The 22,622-nt window shown below is 35.8% G+C and overlaps 1 protein-coding gene and 1 long non-coding RNA gene across 2 annotated transcripts in view; one reads left to right on the top strand and one right to left on the bottom strand.

Moving 5' to 3' along the window:
- The window catches only part of dpr1 (defective proboscis extension response 1), a 637,236-nt gene that overhangs the window by 555,957 nt on the left and 58,657 nt on the right, over positions 1 to 22,622 (top strand). Inside the window, exon 4 of the mRNA XM_033480167.2 lies at positions 19,441 to 19,660. Within this exon, the coding sequence (XP_033336058.1) occupies positions 19,441 to 19,660 (220 nt within the window). The remainder of the gene's footprint in view (positions 1 to 19,440; positions 19,661 to 22,622) is intronic.
- The window catches only part of LOC143260240 (uncharacterized), a 34,622-nt gene continuing 28,716 nt past the window's right edge, over positions 16,717 to 22,622 (bottom strand). The window contains exon 3 of the long non-coding RNA XR_013034362.1: positions 16,717 to 17,478. This is a non-coding gene — a long non-coding RNA (uncharacterized LOC143260240). The remainder of the gene's footprint in view (positions 17,479 to 22,622) is intronic.

Genomic DNA, 22,622 nt, shown 5'->3' with positions numbered 1-22,622 from the left:
TTCTCTCTCCATCGAGATTTTAATATATAAGTGACATTTTTATAGTTCTGGTCGTTTGAATGGATAAACTCAACTAAATTCCGCATAAAATGAAAATCTGTTGACGATAAATATATAGTAAATAATGTGCGGATTTTGCAAAATTTCATACTTTAATTTCATCTCAACTTTCATAATTTAATTTTGAAACTGTTTTTTGCGACGTGTGCGACATAGCGACGTGAATATTCACGGGATTCATGCTCGTACGAGACTCGAAATAAATGACAAAAATACGGAATTTTGAAAAAACTCTTTCTGGCGAAATATGATGCTGGCAATGCGCGAGAAGACTGCAAGCGAGATTAGGTCACAAGCGGAGGACGTAACGTAAGCGTGGACAAACATTTACACGTAATAAAGAACTGAGATTTCGCACGAATAAATGGCTAGTCAAAAATAGATAACGAATGATAGTTTTAATTTAATATTGCTATATCGCGTGATACAAATTCACGTTCAGGTAAAAAAATCCCTTTCAATTTAAAGACCTTAAGAAATAGGACCGTTCAAATTCACGTTCATGTAAAAAAAATCCCTTTCAATTTAAAGACCATAAGGAATATTTAAATAAAAATAGTTTTATTTTAATATTGCTATATCGCGTGATACAAATTCACGTTGAGGTAAAAAAAATCTCCTTCAATTCAAAGACCTTAAGAAATAGGACGATTCAAATTCACGTTCAGGTAAAAAAAATCCCTTTCAATTTAAAGACCATAAGGAATATTTAAATAAAAATAGTTTTATTTTAATATTGCTATATCGCGTGATACAAATTCACGTTCAGGTAAAAAAATCCCTTTCAATTTAAAGACCTTAAGAAATAGGACCATTCAAATTCACGTTCAGGTAAAAAAAATCCCTTTCAATTTAAAGACCATAAGGAATATTGAAATAAAAATAGTTTTAATTTAATATTGCTATATCACGTGATACAAATTCACGTTGAGGTAAAAAAAAATCCCTTTCAATTTAAAAACCTTAAGGAATAGGACCATTCAAATTCACGTTCAGGTAAAAAAATCCCTTTCAATTTAAAGACCATAAGGAATATTTAAATAAAAATAGTTTTAATTTAATATTGCTATATCGCGTGATACAAATTCACGTTCAGGTAAAAAAAATCCCTTTCAATTTAAAAACCTTAAGGAATAGGACCATTCAAATTCACGTTCAGGTAAAAAAAATCCCTTTCAATTTAAAGACCATAAGGAATATTTAAATAAAAATAGTTTTATTTTAATATTGCTATATCGCGTGATACAAATTCACGTTTAGGTAAAAAAAATCCTTTTCAATTTAAAAACCTTAAGGAATAGGACCATTCAAATTCATGTTCAGGTAAAAAAAATCCCTTTCAATTTAAAGACCATAAGGAATATTTAAATAAAAATAATTTTAATTTAATATTGCTATATCGCGTGCTACAAATTCACGTTCAGGTAAAAAAAAAATCCCTTTGAATTTAAAAACCTTAAGGAATAGGACCATTCAAATTCACGTTCAGGTAAAAAATATCCCTTTCAATTTAAAGACCATAAGGAATATTTAAATAAAAATAGTTTTATTTTAATATTGCTATATCGCGTGATACAAATTCACGTTCAGGTAAAAAAAATCCCTTTCAATTTAAAGACCATAAGGAATAGGACCATTCAAATTCACGTTCAGGTAAAAAAAATCCCTTTCAATTTAAAGACCATAAAGAATATTTAAATAAAAATAGTTTTAATTTAATATTGCTATATCGCGTGATACAAAGTCACGTTCAGGTAAAAAAAAATCCCTTTCAATTTAAAAACCTTACGGGTTAGGCGCTCCTAGAGTCGAAGAGGACAAATATTTGGAAATTTCATTACCCATGGTTCAACCGCTGGTTTATACCTTAAGGGACGCTTCGAAAAACTTTCTTAATGAACATCTAGGACTCGAGAGTGATGTCCCTGGAAACTTTCAACTTCTCGGGTCAAGTAGTTCCGAAGATACCAAGGATCGGCCAGTAAGTAAGTGGATACTTGGCATTTTATTTTGCAACGTGAAATCACTTTAATAAATAAGTGATCCTTTAAAGTCGGAAAAATGTGGAACACTCGCCGACATCGTTTGCACATCTTCGTGTACTCTCATCTTTTTCTGAAGCCTCCAGTAATATTATTCTCCATACTTCAGAAAATATCTTTCATACTTTATGAAACGTTTTTCCAAGATTCTGTAAAAGCAAGACGTCGTTGTAGGCGAACCTTAAAGCAAACACATCGAGTCTACTATTATAGTAGAATAATATCTCTGAATAGAATGGACAAATGATAAATAATTATTAAATGTTAACGAATAAACGGAATATTATTAACAATACTCTTGCGCCAAGAATTATATTAGCCAATCGAATCAGCAATATTAATATAGAAATCGAATTTTCTGCGCAACCATAGATCAATTATGTAGAACTGTATTTTCTTCTGCAGGATTTTTTAATATTTCGGGTTTAATATTCTCAATCGAAATTATACAGATTTTAGATTATTTTTTTTTAATAGTGGGGTTGCCTCGGGTTCGCGTCGAATAATTGAAATTATTGGGTGATCCTACAATTTTGATTGGAATCGTAGAATACAGAACAAGAGTAGAATGTAATTGAAATGCATAGAAAATTTTCACGTGACAAAAATTCATGGATGTCATCACGGTGAATTTCAATCATGCCTGTCGTACTAAAAAGGGGGTGAAAAAATTGTAGAATTGTTTTGCTATTCTTGATGACTTTTTTAAGCAATAATATATCGCGCTCGAAAGATATTATCCCAAGATAATTCATGCTCTGATAAACATTTCAGTGAGACAATTTTTTAATACAAATTATACAGAGAAATTACATATAATAATAAACTAAATTACGTATAATAGAAATTACATATTGGTACGTAATTTCTTAAATAAGTAGATTTAACTGATATCATTTGTATTAAAAAATAGTCTCACTGAATTGTTTACCAGAGCATGAATTTTATTTTATAAACTTCTAATATTTTATTAAACGAAAGCCTGACGGTATACCTAAAAGTGTTCAAGTAAAATGAACGATATTTCGAATAGAGGACTGCGACAAAAAATGGTACAATGAAATATAATGACATGATTGCCTTCAATTTTTCACAATTTTGAACCGCTTAATTGATAGTATTTATTCTTTTCATAGTAATAAATGTAATTATCGCACGGAATAGACAATGCGGCAGGGTTTTAAAGCCACGAAATATTGCGCTATGCAAAATTGCGAAGCTCGTGCTGACGGAACTATTCATTGCGGTAATCCGCATGGTCCAATTCGCAAGATTCTAATTGCATTAATAGCAATTGCGGGATTACGTTTGCAAAATTGATAATCTACGACATGAATAAGAACGTACGGCTTTCTCGTGGAAAGTAACGGAATGGTAAAAGTTAATTGTGCATATAGTCGTACAGATGAAAAACTGGAGACCTTTATGTAACATCGACTACGAAAGAAATTAAAAAATATATTTACATGTCGCTTGAAGCGGAAGTGTCTTGGTACATCTTATACGTATTGCTTTGTATAAATTGTAAAGAAAATAATTCATTTATTTGTTTAAAAAGTAAATAATGAATTTATTCGTTGGAAAAGTATACAATCGATTTATTCGATTATAAGGCAAATAATGAACGCATTCGTTTGAAAAGTAAGTAATAAATTTATTCAAACTCTAAAGTGAACAATGAATTCATTCGTTTAAAAAGCACATAATTCATTTACTTGTTTAATAAGTAAACAATGAATTTATTCGTTTTTAAACTGTATAAAGAATTTGTTCCTTATAAATGTAAACAATGAATTTGTTCGTTTAAAAAATAAGTGATGAATTTATTCGATTATAAATAATGAATTCAATCGTTTAAAAAGTATACAATGAATTCATTCGATTATAAAGTAACTAATGAATACATTCGATCACGAACTAATGAATTTATTCGACCATTAACTAATGAATTTATTCGTTTGAAAACTATATAAAGAATTCGATCGATTACGAAGTAAATAATTGATTTATTCGATTCTCCATCCTCAAACAATGATGTAAAGACACGTGTCGCAGGAAAAGCGAAATGTCTTTTTAAATACGAACACGCAACCGTATGCAGCATGCAAAATACGTAAAGTAAGAAACATATTTTTGGGATCAACTAACGACAATATCTTCTATCCAGGTCCCATCGATCTATCTATTATCTAAAAAAAATTGCTTATCGCCGCAAATCCAGCGAGAGCGTGGAAATCGGCGTCGACGAAAACTGCAACTTGCGATTCGCTTCCGCGGCGTGTGCAAGATTGCACTGTATCGGAATTAACGGGGCGTCGCAGCTGAGTGTTTCACGGCTCGGTGGTTAAACCGTTTCGCCTCGGACACGAAAACAAGAAAACGCGCAGAAAATTCGTAGAAGCTTTTGAAGATCGCGTTCGCCGCCGCGCCGCGCCGCGCCGCGCGGCGCCCGTAGGTAAAGAAAAGGTAACGATGGGTCCGGCCAAACCTCGTCAAAGTGAGCCGGCTCTTTGCGCGCTGGTTGTTCACCGCATTTCCGAAAGGGGTGGGTTTGCACCGAGTCGAAAGAAGAAAAAAAAACGTAGGAAAGACAGGCGGTCGCGATAGATAGAAAGAAAGAGACGAAGATAGGCAAGCTTTGCAAGCAACGGCAATGAGCTTACCTGGGTGCTTCCTCGGATCGCAGTGAAAAACGTTTGGACCTAACGTTACCTGGGGAAAAACTCTGAAAGGGTGCCTGCTCTTTCGTCGTACCATTGTGGAAACCGCTGTCACACGGCGTCGCGTCGCGACGCTCGGCGTCGTTACCCGCGATGATGCTAATACCTTCCTCGGACATTAGGGTTTATTAGAAATGAGCCCTCGTGCAAGAGAGCAATTACGTTCCGCGCTTTTCCCTGCCTCCCGACTCGGTCCGCTCTTTTCAAGCTGTTTTGCCAGCGAACGCGGGCGAACGAGAAAGCTGGCTTAATGACGGACGGCAATCACATCTTTCTCTCCGGATTAATTATTACGTGTCACATAATCGGAATCTTTCGCGACGAGCAGGTTGTTGAAAATGGGTGTGAAAGGATGTGAAAAGCAGCACTGTTAAAATCGGTGTGAAAACAATCGTCGCGGAATTACAGTAAATTCTCCCCAATTTTCTTTCGGCTTGTAAACAAAAATGGACAATTTGGGAACAGGAGATTGTTCGAGGCTCGCGCCTCGTTTTTGTAATTGTCGACGATCGGCAACTGTAGAAATGAGCCGCGAGGCTCGAATAATCGTATCTCCCCTTCCCAAATTGTTTGTTTTTGCTTGAAAGCTGAAGAAAAATTGGGAAGAATTTACTGTATTTTCTCATAATCGCACGAAAGAATTAATCGTAAATGCTCTAAGTTAATAAGAATTGTTATAATTACTATGAAAAGAATTGTTTTGCAGACTTATTTATTTATAATTCCACGAAAGAATTGATTTCAAATGCTCTAAATACAAAAAAAGACAGACATCACACTATTTGCCAATTGTGACGGCCAACATTCAATGTTCCACGGAAAAGGGTTCTGAATGCAGCGAACAACTTTCGCCATTTTGTACGATTTTCCCTTTTGGAAACTTGCAAAACGAAGCTGTAACTTACATTTATATTTCGTCAGAAGAACTAAATCTTTTATTCAATAATTATCCATGAAAAAATCCCCAAACTTCACCTGTTTCTTAACGCCTCGGGGTGGGGCCCACCCTTGAAAACGTGAAAACTCTTACTAAAGTATTAAAACTATTTAATGGGTACATTTTTTACGGAGCTATGCTATCCGAAAATCCGGATTGCATGAGTCGCCCTCAACCCTTCTTCATAGTTACTAACATTTTGTACCATTTGTTCAAACACATGTTTAATCATATTTTATATTATTAACCCCTTGGCGTACCATTGTCTTCGCAATCTCTGCGATTAGAAAATTTTCGACTGCAATAATTTCTTAGAAGAGAAAGAAAATCGATGCTTATCGTGTGCCTAAATTGACTTGAATGCTTAAACATTGATGACAAGAGATTAGAATTTTATTCCAATTTTTTAAGGATTATTAACCCCTTGGCATACCATTTTCTTCGCAGTCACTGCGATTAGAAAATTTTTGACTGCAATAATTTCTTAGAAGAGAAAGAAAATCGATGCTTATCGTGTGCCTAAATCGACTTGAATGCTTAAATATTGGTGACGAGAGATTAGAATTTTATTCCAATTTTTTAAGGATTATTAACCCCTTGGCGTACCATTTTCTTCGCAATCTCTGCGATTAGAAAATTTTCAACTGCAATAATTTCTTAGAAGAGAAAAAAAATCGATGCTTATCGTGTGCCTAAATTGACTTCAATGCTTAAACATTGATGACGAGAGATTAGAATTTTATTCCAATTTTTTAAGGACAGAATAACATCTATACTTATTACCAGAAATCTTCATGACGAGTCGGACTCGTCGAAACACGGCGTTAAATGTATTCGTTGTGTAAATTGTCTCCGTTAATTCCGATCTCCGTTCAATCACTTTTACGTGCCCTCGACGAGACATTTACCTCATAGACATCGTCTCATAGACGGACATCCCGTGCACAACAGAATTCTTCGCGACAGTTCGCCGAACAGGCGAGAACCGTTCGAGACTCGCCGTCGCATTAATCAAAGAAAGGGAAAACTTCTCCGAACACTCGATCTCATCGCTAAGTACGGGCGCGGCTAAAAAGGAAAACCGGTCTGGGAAAAAGTTTCGCGTTAAAGCTGACACTTGTCGCCGCGCCGTGCCGTGCCGCCGCCCATAATTTCAAGTTTGCGCGAACGAACTCTCCGTATGCAGAAGGTTTCCCGCGACGAGCCTGCATTCACTCGTTGCGGCAACCGCCCCTAAATCTTCAGCGAAGCGTGCACAACAATGGGAGAGCGCCGCGATGATAAATTCCGGGGAAAAACATTAATTAGCGCGCGACGAAAGGGAGAAATTGTATAAAATAAAAGCGGCGGGTTGACGGCGGCGCGCCGCTCGAAATTATTCGATTTTCACGCGGAACAATTTCAATTCGGGAAAAAACGATCGGAAAGCCTTCGGAAAATATTGGCGCCGACGCGGCGACGTCAATTAAAAAGCATCGCCGATGCAGATTTTTCGGATTTCTCCGATGAACGCCCGATATCGACGACTATCGATCCCCCTTCCCCCCTCTCGCCGCTGTCTTTCAGCGGTGATTTATAAACTATCCGATTTGCAACGGTGGCCGAGCAAATCTGCGCGGCCGCGAATTCGCGATTTCCTTCGCGCCACCAACTGGTAGCCGCGATTTTTCTCAGCTCGGATTTCTCGTTCGCGGATAAATCGGATCGCGATCGAATCTGCTCGCGCGTGCACCGCTCGGCGCCGAGAACAAGACTCGCTGCTATTGATTGCGCCGAAACGGTCCTCTTTTTTTTCTCGTTATCCCGCGCGCGGTTGATTGGATATGACTTTATTGAAACTGCGCGCGATATTTATCGAAACGGTTAACACGTTTTTGGCAAGAGCCGGCAAACGATTCCACGGACAAGTTGATGACGAGATCTCGCGGATTCGATCCTATCGGAATAAATGTAGAGACTCCGTGCTCGCGTTGCCACTGGACATCGCTTTAACCCTAGAAAGATAACCATATGACAACGTACGTAAAAGATAACCATACGCTTCAGAGGCGCATGCTTTTCTAAGGCGTCAATTTTATACTAACAATGGATATTTATTTAAGTTAATCTAGTCATTTTAAAGGTTTGGCATTATTGTAAAAATAAAATGCATTTCTATTATATTTTTTTATATTTTAAGTAATTTTAAACTTAAATCACTAGACCTCTATGAAAAATTAACAAAAATCAACAGTCTTCGCAGGCGCCTCTGCGACGTAGGTTATCTTTCTCGGGTTAATGTTGATCCGGCGAAATGTAGATATTATTGCATCAGAACCGACCAACAGTTTTCGCCAGACCTTCCTGTAGAGGATGATCTCGCACTGCGGCAATCCTTCGCCAATTTTAAATACTTCTTTTCGAACGGGATTTATGCGTTGTGTTTGAACACGCGTGTTACATTTCCTGAGGAAAGAGAAAAATTATGTACTCGAAGGTACTTTTATATTTTTGCTGATATTTAAACGAAAACTTGTTAAACGAAATATCGTATTTGTATAGATTTCTATTTTTTTTATTGTTTCTGATATGGAAATATACAAACGTGATATTTCGTATACTTCTATTTTCTATTATTTCTAATATAATGATGTACAAGTATAATATTTTGTGAATTTTTTTTAAATATACAGGATGTTTGTTTAAATATACAACGAGACCACCTGTAGTGCTGTGAATAATTATAGACTCGAAGTAACTTTTTACATTTTTATTGATATTTAAACGAAAACAAAAAGATAAGCTATATTTGTATATTTTCTATTATTTCGGATATAGAAATAAAAAAATATATTTTATATACAAAATATACAACTATATTATATTATATTATATTATATTATATTATGTTATATTATATTATATTATATTATATTATATTATATTATATTATATTATATTATATTATATTATATTATATTATATTATATTATATTATATTATATTATATTATATTATATTATATTATATTATATTATATTATATTATATTATATTATATTATATTATATTATATTATATTATATTATATTATATTATATTATATTATATTATATTATATTATATTATATTATATTATATTATATTATATTATATTATATTATATTATATTATATTATATTATATTATATTATATTATATTATATTATATTATATTATATTATATTATATAAATATACAACTATACTATATTATATTTTTGTTTAAACATTGCAGAAACGTGATAGTCGTCAAGTAAAATATGAAAAGCACGTTCCACGATTGCAAACCGAATTTTTCAGTTAGCGTGCAGCTTGCAGAATTTCATTTGCAATGTAACCGGTTCAGTTTCAATAGCAAATGTTATTCAGTTGGGACCCTTCACAGGTATTTGCTTACATTTGTAATAAGTTGCTCAATGGAATTGTGCGGTTGTATATTCGCTGAAACTGTTAAATTCATCGGGGATTAAGGAGTGTTTGAGTTTCTAACTGCCTTATCTCCTGTTACACGCAAGATACCGATACGATTGTGGCGTTAATATCAATGTACCATGATGCTAACTCGTACGACGTTCACGACACCGTCAGGAACTTGGGCGAAATTACAGGATAACGAATGAACGAATCTTTTTCTGTCGACATAATTTGTCTTGCAATTTTATTCAAGATCTACTAGAAATTCGTTTTCTAATTTAACTTAGCAATACTAGTGGTAATGTCTACGCTATCGTCTTTAGTTAAATTGTCCTAACACTTCTGATCACCCAAAAAATGAAGTTTTGAATTGATAACTTGTGCACTAAAAAATAAAAAATAAATAACTAACTCGTAAAATCTAACTAACTCTGTTCACCCAAAAAATGAAGCGTTGAATTAATAACTTGTACACTAAAAAATAAATATCTACGCTATCATGCTTAGTTAAATCGTCCTAACATTTCTGATCACCCAAAAAATGAAGCGTTGAATTAATAACTTGTACACTAAAAAATAAATATCTACGCTATCATGCTTAGTTAAATCGTCCTAACATTTCTGATCATCCAAAAAATGAAGCTTTGAATTAATAACTTCTACACTAAAAAATAAAAAATAAATAACTAACTCGTAAAATCTAACTAACTCTGATCACCCAAGAAATGAAGCTTTGAATTAATAATTTGTACACTAAAAAATAAAAAAAAAATAGCTAACTCATAAAATCATTTTTATATAAGTGAAAACAAATCAATGGAATTACATACGGAACTTTATGGAGTGCAATGTTGGAAGAAATCACGTGATGTTCCAAATAGTTTTTAATATTCTGAAAAGAGGCAATATATTGACTGTTATCGATATTACATAGCATACGATGCCAGATCGATGCACAATTATGTTCGACCTCCAGAGCTCAATTTAATCTTGAAAATGAGTTTTAGTAACGATCTCTATGTTTCGTAACATTTCGGTGTTCTATTATCTTTCCCAAACGCATCTCGAATTTTCCAAGTTTAGTTAAACGTTCTTTACGATCGAGATCGAATTTGTACAGTATCGTACTGAAAAATCAACATTTCCGAGGTAGACCTTCACTTCAATTCAATCGAGAAGTCAAAACAGCGAAGACTGCCGAAAGCACTTCTGCTATCGGTCAAAAAGACCGCTTCTCGAACGAGGAAGCCATCGTTCAGCTATTCTTACCATTTTCGATAAGATGAGAGTAGAAAAATAAATGGAGAAAAATGAAACTACATCGAAATAATGATATTAAATTTTCTTATTCAAAAGTAAACAAAATAAAGGAATGAAAAAATGTCATATGTCTTATTCGACAAATACAGTAGTGGAGCCAGTTACTGTGGGGTAGCCAATACTTTTTGTTTATTTCCACGAATTATTATTATTATTAATTATTTCCACTATGTTTATATATATATATATATTATATATATTATTTATATATTATTTATATATTATATATTATTATATTATTATTATGTATATATTATATATATATATTATTATATTATTATATATATTATATATATATTATTATATTATTATATATATTATATATTATTATATATTATTTATATATTATTTATATATATTATTTCCACTATGTTTACCGTATAAGACATATGAAATATCTTTTAACCATTAAAAGTAACTGGATCAATTTTCCGTGTACGAATGACAAGGTTTAATTTTTTTAATTTTGTGCTTGAGTATCGCTTATTTAGTATCGAGTCCTTAAGAGCCCCTAAGTCCCTAAAGTTGCGTTCGATAGCGAAAGCTGGAGGCGCGGTAACGGGGCACAGTAATCGACTCCTCAGCCCTACGAAGTTAATTACGGCCGAAAACAAAGCAGAGACACGTACAGCGGTTGGTCAGGCTACGATAACCGGCTCCCAGCCATATCGGAATAAATCGGTGTCCCCCGTTCTGCTTGCGGCCCCTCTTCCAGCCGAAGCATTTCCGATGCTCCGCGCGTCATGCCGCGGCGCGTCGTTAATATGCGCACGTCCTTTCTCGCGTCCGCAGTGTTTCGATCTCCCGTGGGATCCGCAACCGGAAACGCGTGACGCTTGCCGCTTGCACGGGAGAGACCAGGGACCCCGGGCCGCGAATGAATACTCGTCACTCGAAAGCTAACAGCATTTTCCGACAGCGCGGCGGCCGGAGGTTAAACAGCCTTCGGCCGCTTTTCATGAAACCACCCCTCACGCTAAACCCATTCGTCGGCCGGCTCTTCGGTTCGGTAGCCTCGGTTATGACTTCACCGGGATGTTTTGAAAATAACGGGCCAGGGTGGTGGAGCCAGTTAACTCCGAGGTAGCCAATTAGCATGCCTTTTGTTCGGTTCCGAGCATAATTAAGTTTACGGTTAACGAATAAGACGTATTCAATGTTTCTGTTCGAATTCGATTTACGATTTGTTTGTTAATGTTGAAATTTTAGCCTCGAACAAAAATTAATCTATAGTTTACTTAGTAAGATATATTCAGTTAAGATTTCGGTTTACATTTCGCCGGCTCCGTCAGCGGGCAGCGACGGTGATGTAAACTGTATATGTATATATATATAATATCTAATAATATCTCTCTCTCTCTCTCTCTCTATATATATATATATATACAGGGTGTCCCACAATTATTTTAACAGCCGAAAATGAGGGGTAGCTGAGGTCATTTGAAGTAACTTTTTCCTTTGCGAAAATGCAATCCGCGGCTTCGTTTGCGAGTTATTAACGAAAAACACTGGCCAATGAGAGGTGACGGTGCGAGAGAGAGAGTCCGCGAGAGAGTACGCAGCACGAGGCTTTGACAGATGGTCGGGACGGACTCGAGCCATGTTCGAAGTATTGAACAAATCACAAAGCGAGAACTTTCCGGATTTTTTTAACTACATAACAGTGATATTTTTAAGAAAAACGCTGTTCACCTTTACTTTAGAACGTCTGAAGAATATTCACTAATTTTTCGGACTCGAAATAATATGTGGTTTAACCATGACAGTCGTTTTAATTTTCTGGTGTGCATGACACCTTATGTGTACCTTTTGATATACATCGTGCCCTGACTGTTTGAGGGTCCCAGCGTCACGTATACAATGTAAAACGCGACAAATAAAACGTCTCTGATTGGTGGACACGACGAACCCAAAAAGGGTATAAAAGAAGCGTTTCTTCTTACCGGACTCTCAGTAGAGTTTGGTCGCTCGATCGTTTTCGCCCACATACCTTCTCTCAATAAAGGAATAAAATAAAGTCCTTTTAAGCAAAGAATTAGAATCATATTCATTTTCATTCCATAATCCCAATAGTTAACACTTCCACGACCGCGCTAGAAACCCCTCAAAAATTGTCATAAAATTAAGATATTTCATTCGATTAAACAAAAATTATGAAGCAAGCTTATATGGCATCGATTGCTTCTTCAGTATTCGTACCTCTTGCAAATCTTAATAAAATTGAGCAATCATTTCTAATTTTTCATTAATCATTCATTCGGTCGTCGATCGACTGAATTCAAAACGGGGAGATCTCCCCGTTCGGTTGGCTAAGTGTTAAAATTAAGCACGTGGAGGATGGAAGTTCTTAGAATGTTACAAGTTAATTGTTTCAAGCTTTTGGTGCTAATATTCGGTAAAATAAATCGTTAATTGTGTCAGTAAAACGTTGGAAATGTAACAGAATCCTTATTCTCGACTCGGACACTAAATCATGAAAAATAATTTATCAGTTTTATTATCTCGTTTTAGCGGAATCGATGAAAATCGATTCAGCGCACAATGTTTTAAGAAATTTACCATGATTATATTAACAAGATTTTTATCGTATTTATACTACTAATAAAGGTAATAATTTACAATTTAAAAAAAAATTTGTACAGTCATAATTTTGAGAATTATTTAAAATTTAATCTTCAAAAATGAATTTTTTCACGCTAATCCGTTGTGATTTCTTAATTTTATTAAGATTACCGTGAGACAAGAATGTTAAAGAAAATGATTGATCTCGTATAACTTTGCTTTGCTTACTTTCATTGAATAATTTTACTTTGATTTTATGAAATATTTTAGATCGTCGAAGTGATAAGAAAAGTCAATTAAATTGCTGAAGTTGTTCTCTGGGTAACGAAAACTCCTGAAAGCTGCCGACGGGGATAATAAAACAATAGGCTCGAGGCATCGGGAAACGTAAGCAACTGAAGGAAAACAGCCCTGGTAAACCTGGAGCATAAAATATTCTAGATCCCACTTTTTTTATTATTTCGTTGAGAAATTTGCGATCCAGAGGAAAGTCGATCGGCCGTCTATTGATTGCAAATATTTGCTATTTTTTTAATCCTCGAACGTCGGACCATTTTCACAATTGTACTACCGACGACGTTTACAACAATTCCGAGAGCTTAATTCGACAATTTTACAAAATATATTTTCGAAGAGATTTCTTGCAGACTTTATCAGCCTTTCTGTCGTTCCCGACTTAACAGCTATTTATCGTATTTAATTACCGAAAATTCAGTAATTAGGTGAACGAGCCAAATACTCTGGATTAAAATGGGCCGGATTAATATGACAATGATTACTAAAAACAACGAGCCAAATTAATGCAACGTGTTAATTTGTTCAAATGTATTCGTATCGTATGTGTATGTGTGTGCGAACGTCCATCGAGATAAACTTCATACAAAACACGCCGGAAATGCGACGAAAATGTTTCCTACTACACGTGAAGCGTTCGAATTTATTTGTAAATCGATCTCGTTAATGGTCCATTATTTTCACGTTGCAACATAATCTCAGCCAATTTATATCTGGACATGACGTATGACAGAACCTGTCAGCGCGATCGATTCCCCCTCCCCTCTCGTATACTCTCTCTGTTTTTCTCTCTTTCTCTCTCACTTTCTCTCTCTTCCTCTCTCTCTCTTTCTCTCACTTCCTCTCCATCTCTCTCTCTCTCCCTCTCTCTCTCTTTCTCTCTCTTCCTCTCCATCTCTTTCTCTCTCTCCCTTTCTTTCTCCCTCGCTCTCTAATCTCTCTCTTTCTCTCTCTTCCTCTCCATCTCTTTCTCTCTCTCCCTTTCTTTCTCCCTCGCTCTCTAATCTCCCTCTCTCTCTCTCTCTCTTTCTCTCTCTTCCTCTCCATCTCTTTCTCTCTCTCCCTTTCTTTCTCCCTCGCTCTCTAATCTCTCTCTCTCTCTCTCTCTCTCTCTCTCTCTCTCTCTCTCTCTCTCTCCATCCCTTCCGGTGTCAGGGAAAAGCGAATAGCCTGATTCAATGTAGCCATTAAATTTTTACGTTGGACATTCTCATCGGTATTTTTAAAGGCGAAAGGTCGTGCACACGGCTGACCCTCCATAGAACATCATCACTTAAAAGAAACATCCCGTGGAGACTTTGAATTGCTGGAATTCTTAAAGATTTTTACAACACCGTGATATCTTAGAGATGAACATTTATTATATCCTCCCCTCGATATTACGGCGAGGTACTTTCTCTAATAAGTCAAAAGCTCGCGGACCACAGACTTTCACGAAATATCAAGCGAGAGGTTTTCTTAATTTTAATCATTATCGTTTCGATTAGAGGCGGCGACAGAAATAGCTTACAATAGAAATATCTTACTAAAAGTGCAGTTTGTTGTTCTAATAACATTAATTTTAATATATTATGATTTTAATAGATTTTAATTATTTTTATACTTTCCTGCGTTTCTCGCGAACTATTTCACGCGACTATTCACTGAATTATTAGTTTGTAAAATTTTGCAAAAAGCAACTTAAAATTTTTTCAAATATTTTATTTCTTTCTGGTTTCTCTTACCACATCCTTCTTAACCTAATTCACAGGAAACATCTGCGTAACGAATAATATTAACCCTTTGCACTCGAATGGTGACTCCGAGGCACCATTAAAATTCATGATGTCACGTTCTAAAATAATTTTTACAATAGCAACGTTTAAATTTAAAAAGATTGTTAAGAGCGTAACCGTTGTGCGAGTCACAAGAGTCAATTTCACATGCATAAAATGCACTTTGTCATGTAAAATAAAAATACTATAAGTCAGAAAAATTATCCTAGATTTACAATTGAAATAGCTTCGAGTGCAAATGGTTAATACTTTAATAATAGCAAAATTTTTAAATCCGTACAAATTACTGCGTTTCATCTGAGTTAAATTTATTCTATTTTATTCAATTGTATTATATTCTCTTGTTTTATTTTCCGTCTGTTTTATCTCATTTAATCTTATTCTATTGGAAGCAATGTACACGGAGATGGGCCACTTGCAATCCGTAACGAAATCAACAAAGTTCATTATTACTTTGCTCTGTAATTTCGCTATAAAATCTATGCGTTTCGTACTCGGTGACCCAATACCATCGTATTACGTAGAACAGTGATGTGGATAACGATCGTCGCTTTCAAACAAGTACAATTAGCCCGCTTAAATTCGTGCAGACGTTACGCGATCGTTTCTAAATCGTAGATTTCGGTCGGAACGAAAAGGAGGTTCCGTTGGGCCGACGTTTCCGGGCATTAGCAGCAGGCCATCAAGAGTTTCTTCATGGTATCGGTTGCCGGTTTCGCGTGTCGCAAAAACGACCGAAGAAAAACGCGATCGCACTTCGGCCCGAGCGGCGGCGGCGGAACAAAAGGAGCCGGTGTAGTTAATTAACAACGCGCTGTCGCGGGTTATTTGTTCCGCGAAAAACAGTAAAAGCTGGCATGTCGCGTCGCTAATAAAATACCAAACGATAATTGAACCATCGGGAGGGGCCCGAAGAATAAAAAGAGCAGGTTAGCCGGCGCGGCGCGGCGGTTCGTTTGAACGCAATGAATTCTTTTGTTTCAAGCTAGCCGTAGATCGCGCGACGAAATAAATCCCGCATTCGGCCGGCAACATTTATTGAGCCGGTCACGCGGGAAAATCCGGCGAAATCTTTTTATCGGGGCCGCTTTTGTCCCGTAGGTAAAGTGCCCCGTGCGCGCGCGCGCCTAGGCCCGCGTTTAATCGTGTAATCGTGCGTTCCATGCCCGACCCGGGACAACCGAAAATGCACAGGCAGCACGGCAAGCCGCGTGAAATATGACCGATAATACGGCCGCGCAATCGACCAATTCAATCGGTAATTTCGAAAATGTTTTTTCACCGCGCGCCGCACTGATTTACGCTGTTTTTGTTGTTTGGCCCGGCTGCTCCGCCGTGTTACATTAATGCATGACTTGTTTTTTTCGTTGTTCAGGGGAGCATTCTGGCCTAGAATGCGATTTTACGGCCCTTTCGGAATCGTTTGTTTCAAACGAAGCCGTAAGACTTATCGTACGCGGATTTTGGCGCGCCAACGAAAATAATAAAAATCGCACGCGCTGCATTTGGTTAAGAGAAAGTATTTTAGGGGAAAAATGACGTGCTGGCGATACCTTGTTTAGTGTGAGTGTGACTATTTGTGCGAACTACCACTGAAGAATTCGAAATAATTTCGAAAATGACGGCACTTCGATATTTAAATATTGATTTTTCCGATTATTTTTCCGTTTATGATATTTTTGAAAGAGAAAAAACATTCTTTAGAAACGCGCGATGGTTCGTGCGACAGCGGATTTTTTTAACGCAAGTATACGTGTTGAACGTTTTATTTTCGAGTAAAATATTCTATTTTCGCAATGAGTAATCTCTCAGCCGACGAAGACAACATTTCTCTGCTTTCGATTTGATCGGCGGCCTGAACAGAAACGTCTTTAAAATGCACGAGATTCGAGCCGTTGTAACTTCGTCGCGAAGGTATCGACCGGCAATATGCCGAGGCTATTTTTCAAGCGACAAATCTCTGGGTTCACTTACCCGCGTTGCATTTTGCCAACGATATTTTTATACTCCGGAAAGCACTGTAACTTCTCACGGTGTGCCTTATTTTAGCGCGAGTGGCACACTTTTCGTTCGGAGTGCAATAAAATGGCAGTAAAAAATCATGCGTCAAATTTTATGGGCTCGTAGCAAAGGGGAAAGTTCAATCTACGAAACCATGGCGGTTTGAGCCGGGAGAAAAATTCTCTGTGCGTTACGCGGAGGCTGCACCCGTGGCGCATCTAGTGAGAGAAACACTTAGGGGAGTGAATAAATTAGGATGAAGTAAAAGCTTTACCCCTTTTTAGACGCGGTAACTTGCTGTTAGACGCTTCTTCTGGAAGTTATAGCAGATGGCCTGAAATATAAATCGTACATTGAGAATGTAAATGGCAAATTAAAAGTAGAAATCGTACATTGAATATGCAAATGGTAAATTGCAAATATATATATAAATCGTACATTTAAAATGTAAATATATATATATATATATATATATATATATATATATATATATATATATAAATTGTACATTGTATATGTAAATGGCAAATTAAAAATACAAATCGTAGATTGAAAATGTAAATGGTAAATTAAAAACATATAAATCGCATATGCAGAATATAATTGATAAATTGAAAATATAAATGGTAAATTGAAAATATAAATCCTATATTGAAAGTATGAATGGGAAATTAGAAATATAAATCGTATATTTTAAATAAAAATGGTAAATTAAAAATATAAATGGTAAATTAGAAATATAAATTGTAAATGAATAGTATAAATCGTAAATTAAAAATATAAATCACACATAATGGAAAGTATAAATCATAAATTGGAAAATATTGTAAATGAATAGTATAAATCGTAAATTAAAAATATAAATTATAAATGGAAAGTTTTTATCGTAAATTGGAAAATATAAATTGTAAATGAATCGTATAAATCGTAAATTGGAAAATATAAATTGTAAATGAAAAGCATGAATCGTAAATTAAAACCTTAAACCGTAAATTGGAAAATATAAGTCGTAAATTAAAAATATAAATCATAAATTGGAAAATATAAAGCATAAATTAAAAACATAAATCGTAAATTCGAAAATATAAATCACAAATTAAAAGTATAAATCCTAAACTGTAAAATACAAATCGTCGATTAAAAAACGTAAATCGTGCATTAAAAATATAAGCAGCACCTTAGCCAGCACATTCTCGAAACGATAAGAAATCCGCCGGTAAATAACGCGTTAACTGCAACCTACTTCGTAACGCACGAATAGTTATAGAACCTATTACATATTACGATCGTGTGCATAAAGTTAGGTGCCGCGCGAGAGTTCGAGCCTTGAAGCAGTGTGCGTTATGATCTCTGCTCGTTAAGTTTTACGAATCGTTCCTCCATTGCTTGTAGTGCCTCGGCCGGCTAGATAGAGACACCCCCGTACATACTCCTGCGTGGCGTATAATGGATAGATAACGATAGTTTTAAACACATAGTTCGCGTATGTTCCAGCTAACTTTGTTCCCGCGAAAGTTGCTTCGCGGCGACAGTTTTGCTCGCGCATAATTGCCCCGTCCCCATTATAGATGCGCAACACGCGGGGACATTCATGTGCCGATCGTAAAGTAGGCCGATCTTCGATGTCAGGGGACCCGAACCGCTGGTTGCTTATACGCGATGAGATTTGTCCGCAATATGAATAATTTATCGGCTCGGGTTATCAGATAATAGCGCGTAATATTGACGCGGTCAGGGAGCCGGGATCAAGGTTTCGGAACATCGGTCCTTGAAACACCGTGTCCTTGACTAAATTCGTACTATGTTGAAACTGCCGGAGCTGCTTGGAGAAAGGCTTTCGTTATCTCGCCGGGATATTTTTGAAACCGATTTTTACGCGGAATTGTAAGAATCCTGCCGCAAACTGCACCGCGACTTCTCACTGTTGCGTAAAACATAACGCATCGAAGAAATCATTTACGATTTAGCTTGCAAATTACGTGCATCGTTGTCTGAAATTATTCGGACATTTACATGTTTGCAGGTGGCATCCATTTGGCGTATTTTCAGGCATTCGACCTTTCTCTTCTGAACTTGAAGAGGCTCTTGGCGATCTCTGACGATATCTTCATCGTTTGAACCATCAAAAAATATTCTGATCTTTCGTCGTGATATATCAATTTTTTTTACAATCTCAGCGCAGCGACGGACAACATTATTACACAGTTGATAAAGCAAAAGATTCTTGAGGCAGAGTGCTGCTTCCGGATGCGTTTCTTCGATCGTTATTAATTGGCGGAAATATTGTGTGTTGCAGAGGCACGCGCCAGAATAAACGGCTCGTCGGACATATACGTGAAAACCGGAAGTATTCTCACGCTGACCTGCCTGATGTCCCAGGGGCCTCACGATTTGGGCACGGTGTCTTGGTTCCGTGGTAGCCAACCGGTGGTCACGTCGCCGCATTCGGAGAACGATGTGGACGGTAAACCTCGTATCACTGTCGAAACCGAGTGGAGCGACGCCCTCACATCGACGTAAGTCTATTGTTCTTTGTTCACGTGTCACGTTATCTCGATGATACGGTGTGACCGTGCATCAGATTATTTTACATGAATGAGACAAAAGAAAAGAGATATATATATATATATATATTTCTGACGCCTCATTTTGGAGAAAATCGAAATTGGAAATTTCTTACAAAACTTCGTAGGAAATTATTCTATTTTTATTCATTTTTATTCGTTTTATTTGTTTTTATTTGCTTTATTCGTTTTATTTGTTTTTATTTGCTTTATTCATTTTTATTTGCTTTATTCGTTTTATTTGCTTTTATTTGCTTTATTCATTTTTATTTGCTTTATTCGTTTTATTTGCTTTTATTTGCTTTATTCATTTTTATTTGCTTTATTCGTTTTATTTGCTTTTATTTGCTTTATTCATTTTTATTTGCTTTATTCGTTTTATTTGCTTTTATTTGCTTTATTCATTTTTATTTGCTTTATTCGTTTCATTTGCTTTTATTTGCTTTATTCATTTTTATTTGCTTTATTCATTTTTATTTGCTTTATTCGTTTTCATTCGTTTTCATTCGTTTTTATTCGTTTTTATTCGTTTTTATTCGTTTTTATTCGTTTTTATTCGTTTTTATTCGTTTTTATTCGTTTTTATTCGTTTTCATTCGTTTTCATTCGTTTTTATTCGTTTTTATTCGTTTTTATTCGTTTTTATTCATCTCTATTTGTTTTCATTCGTTTTCATTCATTTTTATCCGTTTTTATTCATCTCTATTCGTTTTTATCCGTACGTAATTTTATTTATTTATTTTATTTGCAAGCCTTATCTATTTTGAAACAGTCTATATAACAAGCAAAAAAACGTTTGATATTCAATGATAATATAGAACCGCCAGTATTCGAATAATTTTACACAAAACAATGTAATTCAACGTATGCAACGTAACATTGTATAACAATTCAATTATTGATAATTGATTACACGAGAAAACACGAAAGTTGAAAGAATATAAAAACCGTAAAGTTCAACGTTTGTCAACTTCCATTGCGACTCAGAACAAAAATTGCATAATTTAGTAGATGCCGCGTTGCAAACATAATGTAATAAAATATAAACAGTTTTATTCGTTCGCGAAACCAGCTTCGTCACTCCGTAAAGTATTATAGAATGCTACCCTTTCTTTATTTACGTATGCGTATCGTGTAGTAAATGCCTATGGGCGTTTGATTAAATTTTTCTTGATTTGAAAAATATTTTCTAGAGCCACCCTCGACCCGGCGAGATGATCGAGGGTGCCGTAGAATTTTGACTCCCTAAAATACCCATGGCGGTCACCACCCGGTGTCGACGCATTGGGAAAACTCAATATTAAGGGGAAATCCGGTGAACTCGGTAGGAATACATCACTAGACTTCCATCTTGCTCACATATGTATGTATAGGTTTACGTGAGATTCGAAATGCTTGAGAAAAAGATGAAAAAGGAAAATCAAGAATTTATGTTTCATTTAGGATGTTACGGTTGAAAGAAGCGTATCTTACGATACAATTCGAAAGGAACGTTTTACGATATCTGAAACAAGAATCGTTCATTTTCTTAATAGTATAATGTATTTATTTCATTTATTATATTTGAATGTATTGCATTGTATTTTAGTTGCATTTATTGTATTTAATTTATCGTTCGTATCAGAAACTGTACACACGTTTTTAAAATCTATAATTATTGTTGAAAGTTGGAATTATAAATGCAGAACAATTTACTAATAACGCAACGCAAAAATGTCCACCAATTTTTTCAAATTTTAAAACGTTCGTTTAATTTATTCCTGTTTGTATCACGAAGATTATATATATATTTATATTATAATTTATTCCTGTTTGTATCACGAAGATTAGATATATTATATATGATATATTATATATATTTATAGATTATAAAAAATATGAGGAAGCACAATTCATTAATTTACAATGCAAAAATGTCCAACAATGTCTTAATATTGTAAAACGTTCGTGTAATTTATTCCTGTTCGCATTACAAAGTATACATAGATTATAAAAAAAAAGGAACGTGTGATTGTTAAAATATTATAATACGAATGCAACACATTTCATTAATTAGCAGCGCGAAGTAAAAGTTCAGTGTTACTTAAAAAATTTGTGTACAAATATGTTTAAGAAATATACGATAATTACTAGACTTCGTATCCATTTATGGCAAGATTAAGTATTTTAATTTTTCCATTTATCCAATCGAGATAGAAAATGTTAATTTCGCGCCAAATCACGCGTCCATATATTTTTCCACAAAAAAAAGAAGAACAGCATTCGCTGTAACGATTAAAACTGAACCGTATCAAAAACGATTCTGCTTTATATTCGTCCGGTGCTAAAGTTCGGCCAGTTTCGTGCCACTAAATTTCGGTGCTGACCTGTGATTTCGAATTACCATCGACGGATGAACTATTACCGTTCAGCCCGGCGTAAATTCCCCGAACTTTTCGGGCTCGTGGAAGCGAGCTTTTCACGCGCGTTGCACCACCGCAATTTTTTTCCCTCTCGCGTATGCATCTCGGCGAAGCGGAGCGTACGCGATATAATATTCAGTTGGTCCTCGAGTGAAGAGGAAACAGGGGAGTCCTTTGTCAGGTGGCCTCTGCACCGTGAAGACGTATCGGGCATGCTCTGCATTTCTAGCCGGCCCTTGTCAGCCCTGCCGTTCGTGTGTCGCGCGAATATTGCAGCCGGGTTGCATCTGTTTTTGGACGTGATTGACGATTGTCAGGGCGACGCCGAGCCGAGCCGAGCCGGGCCGGGCGAGCCGGCGTTTCGCGTCGACGAATTTACGCGGAGCCTTCTCTCCAGAGCCGTTGGTCCTCTCTTGAGTCAAGAACCGGAATTAGTTCTATCCGTGGCAGCGATTGCGTGCGACGCGCCCCGATCTCGTAGAAATGAAATCAGTGCTTTGAATTGTTGCTGC

Source organism: Megalopta genalis, chromosome 11, assembly GCF_051020955.1.
Source record: "Megalopta genalis isolate 19385.01 chromosome 11, iyMegGena1_principal, whole genome shotgun sequence".
NCBI classification, from domain to species: Eukaryota; Metazoa; Arthropoda; class Insecta; order Hymenoptera; family Halictidae; genus Megalopta; species Megalopta genalis.
Note: the sequence above shows the minus strand (reverse complement) of the source record. Positions and strands in the feature narration are given on the sequence as shown.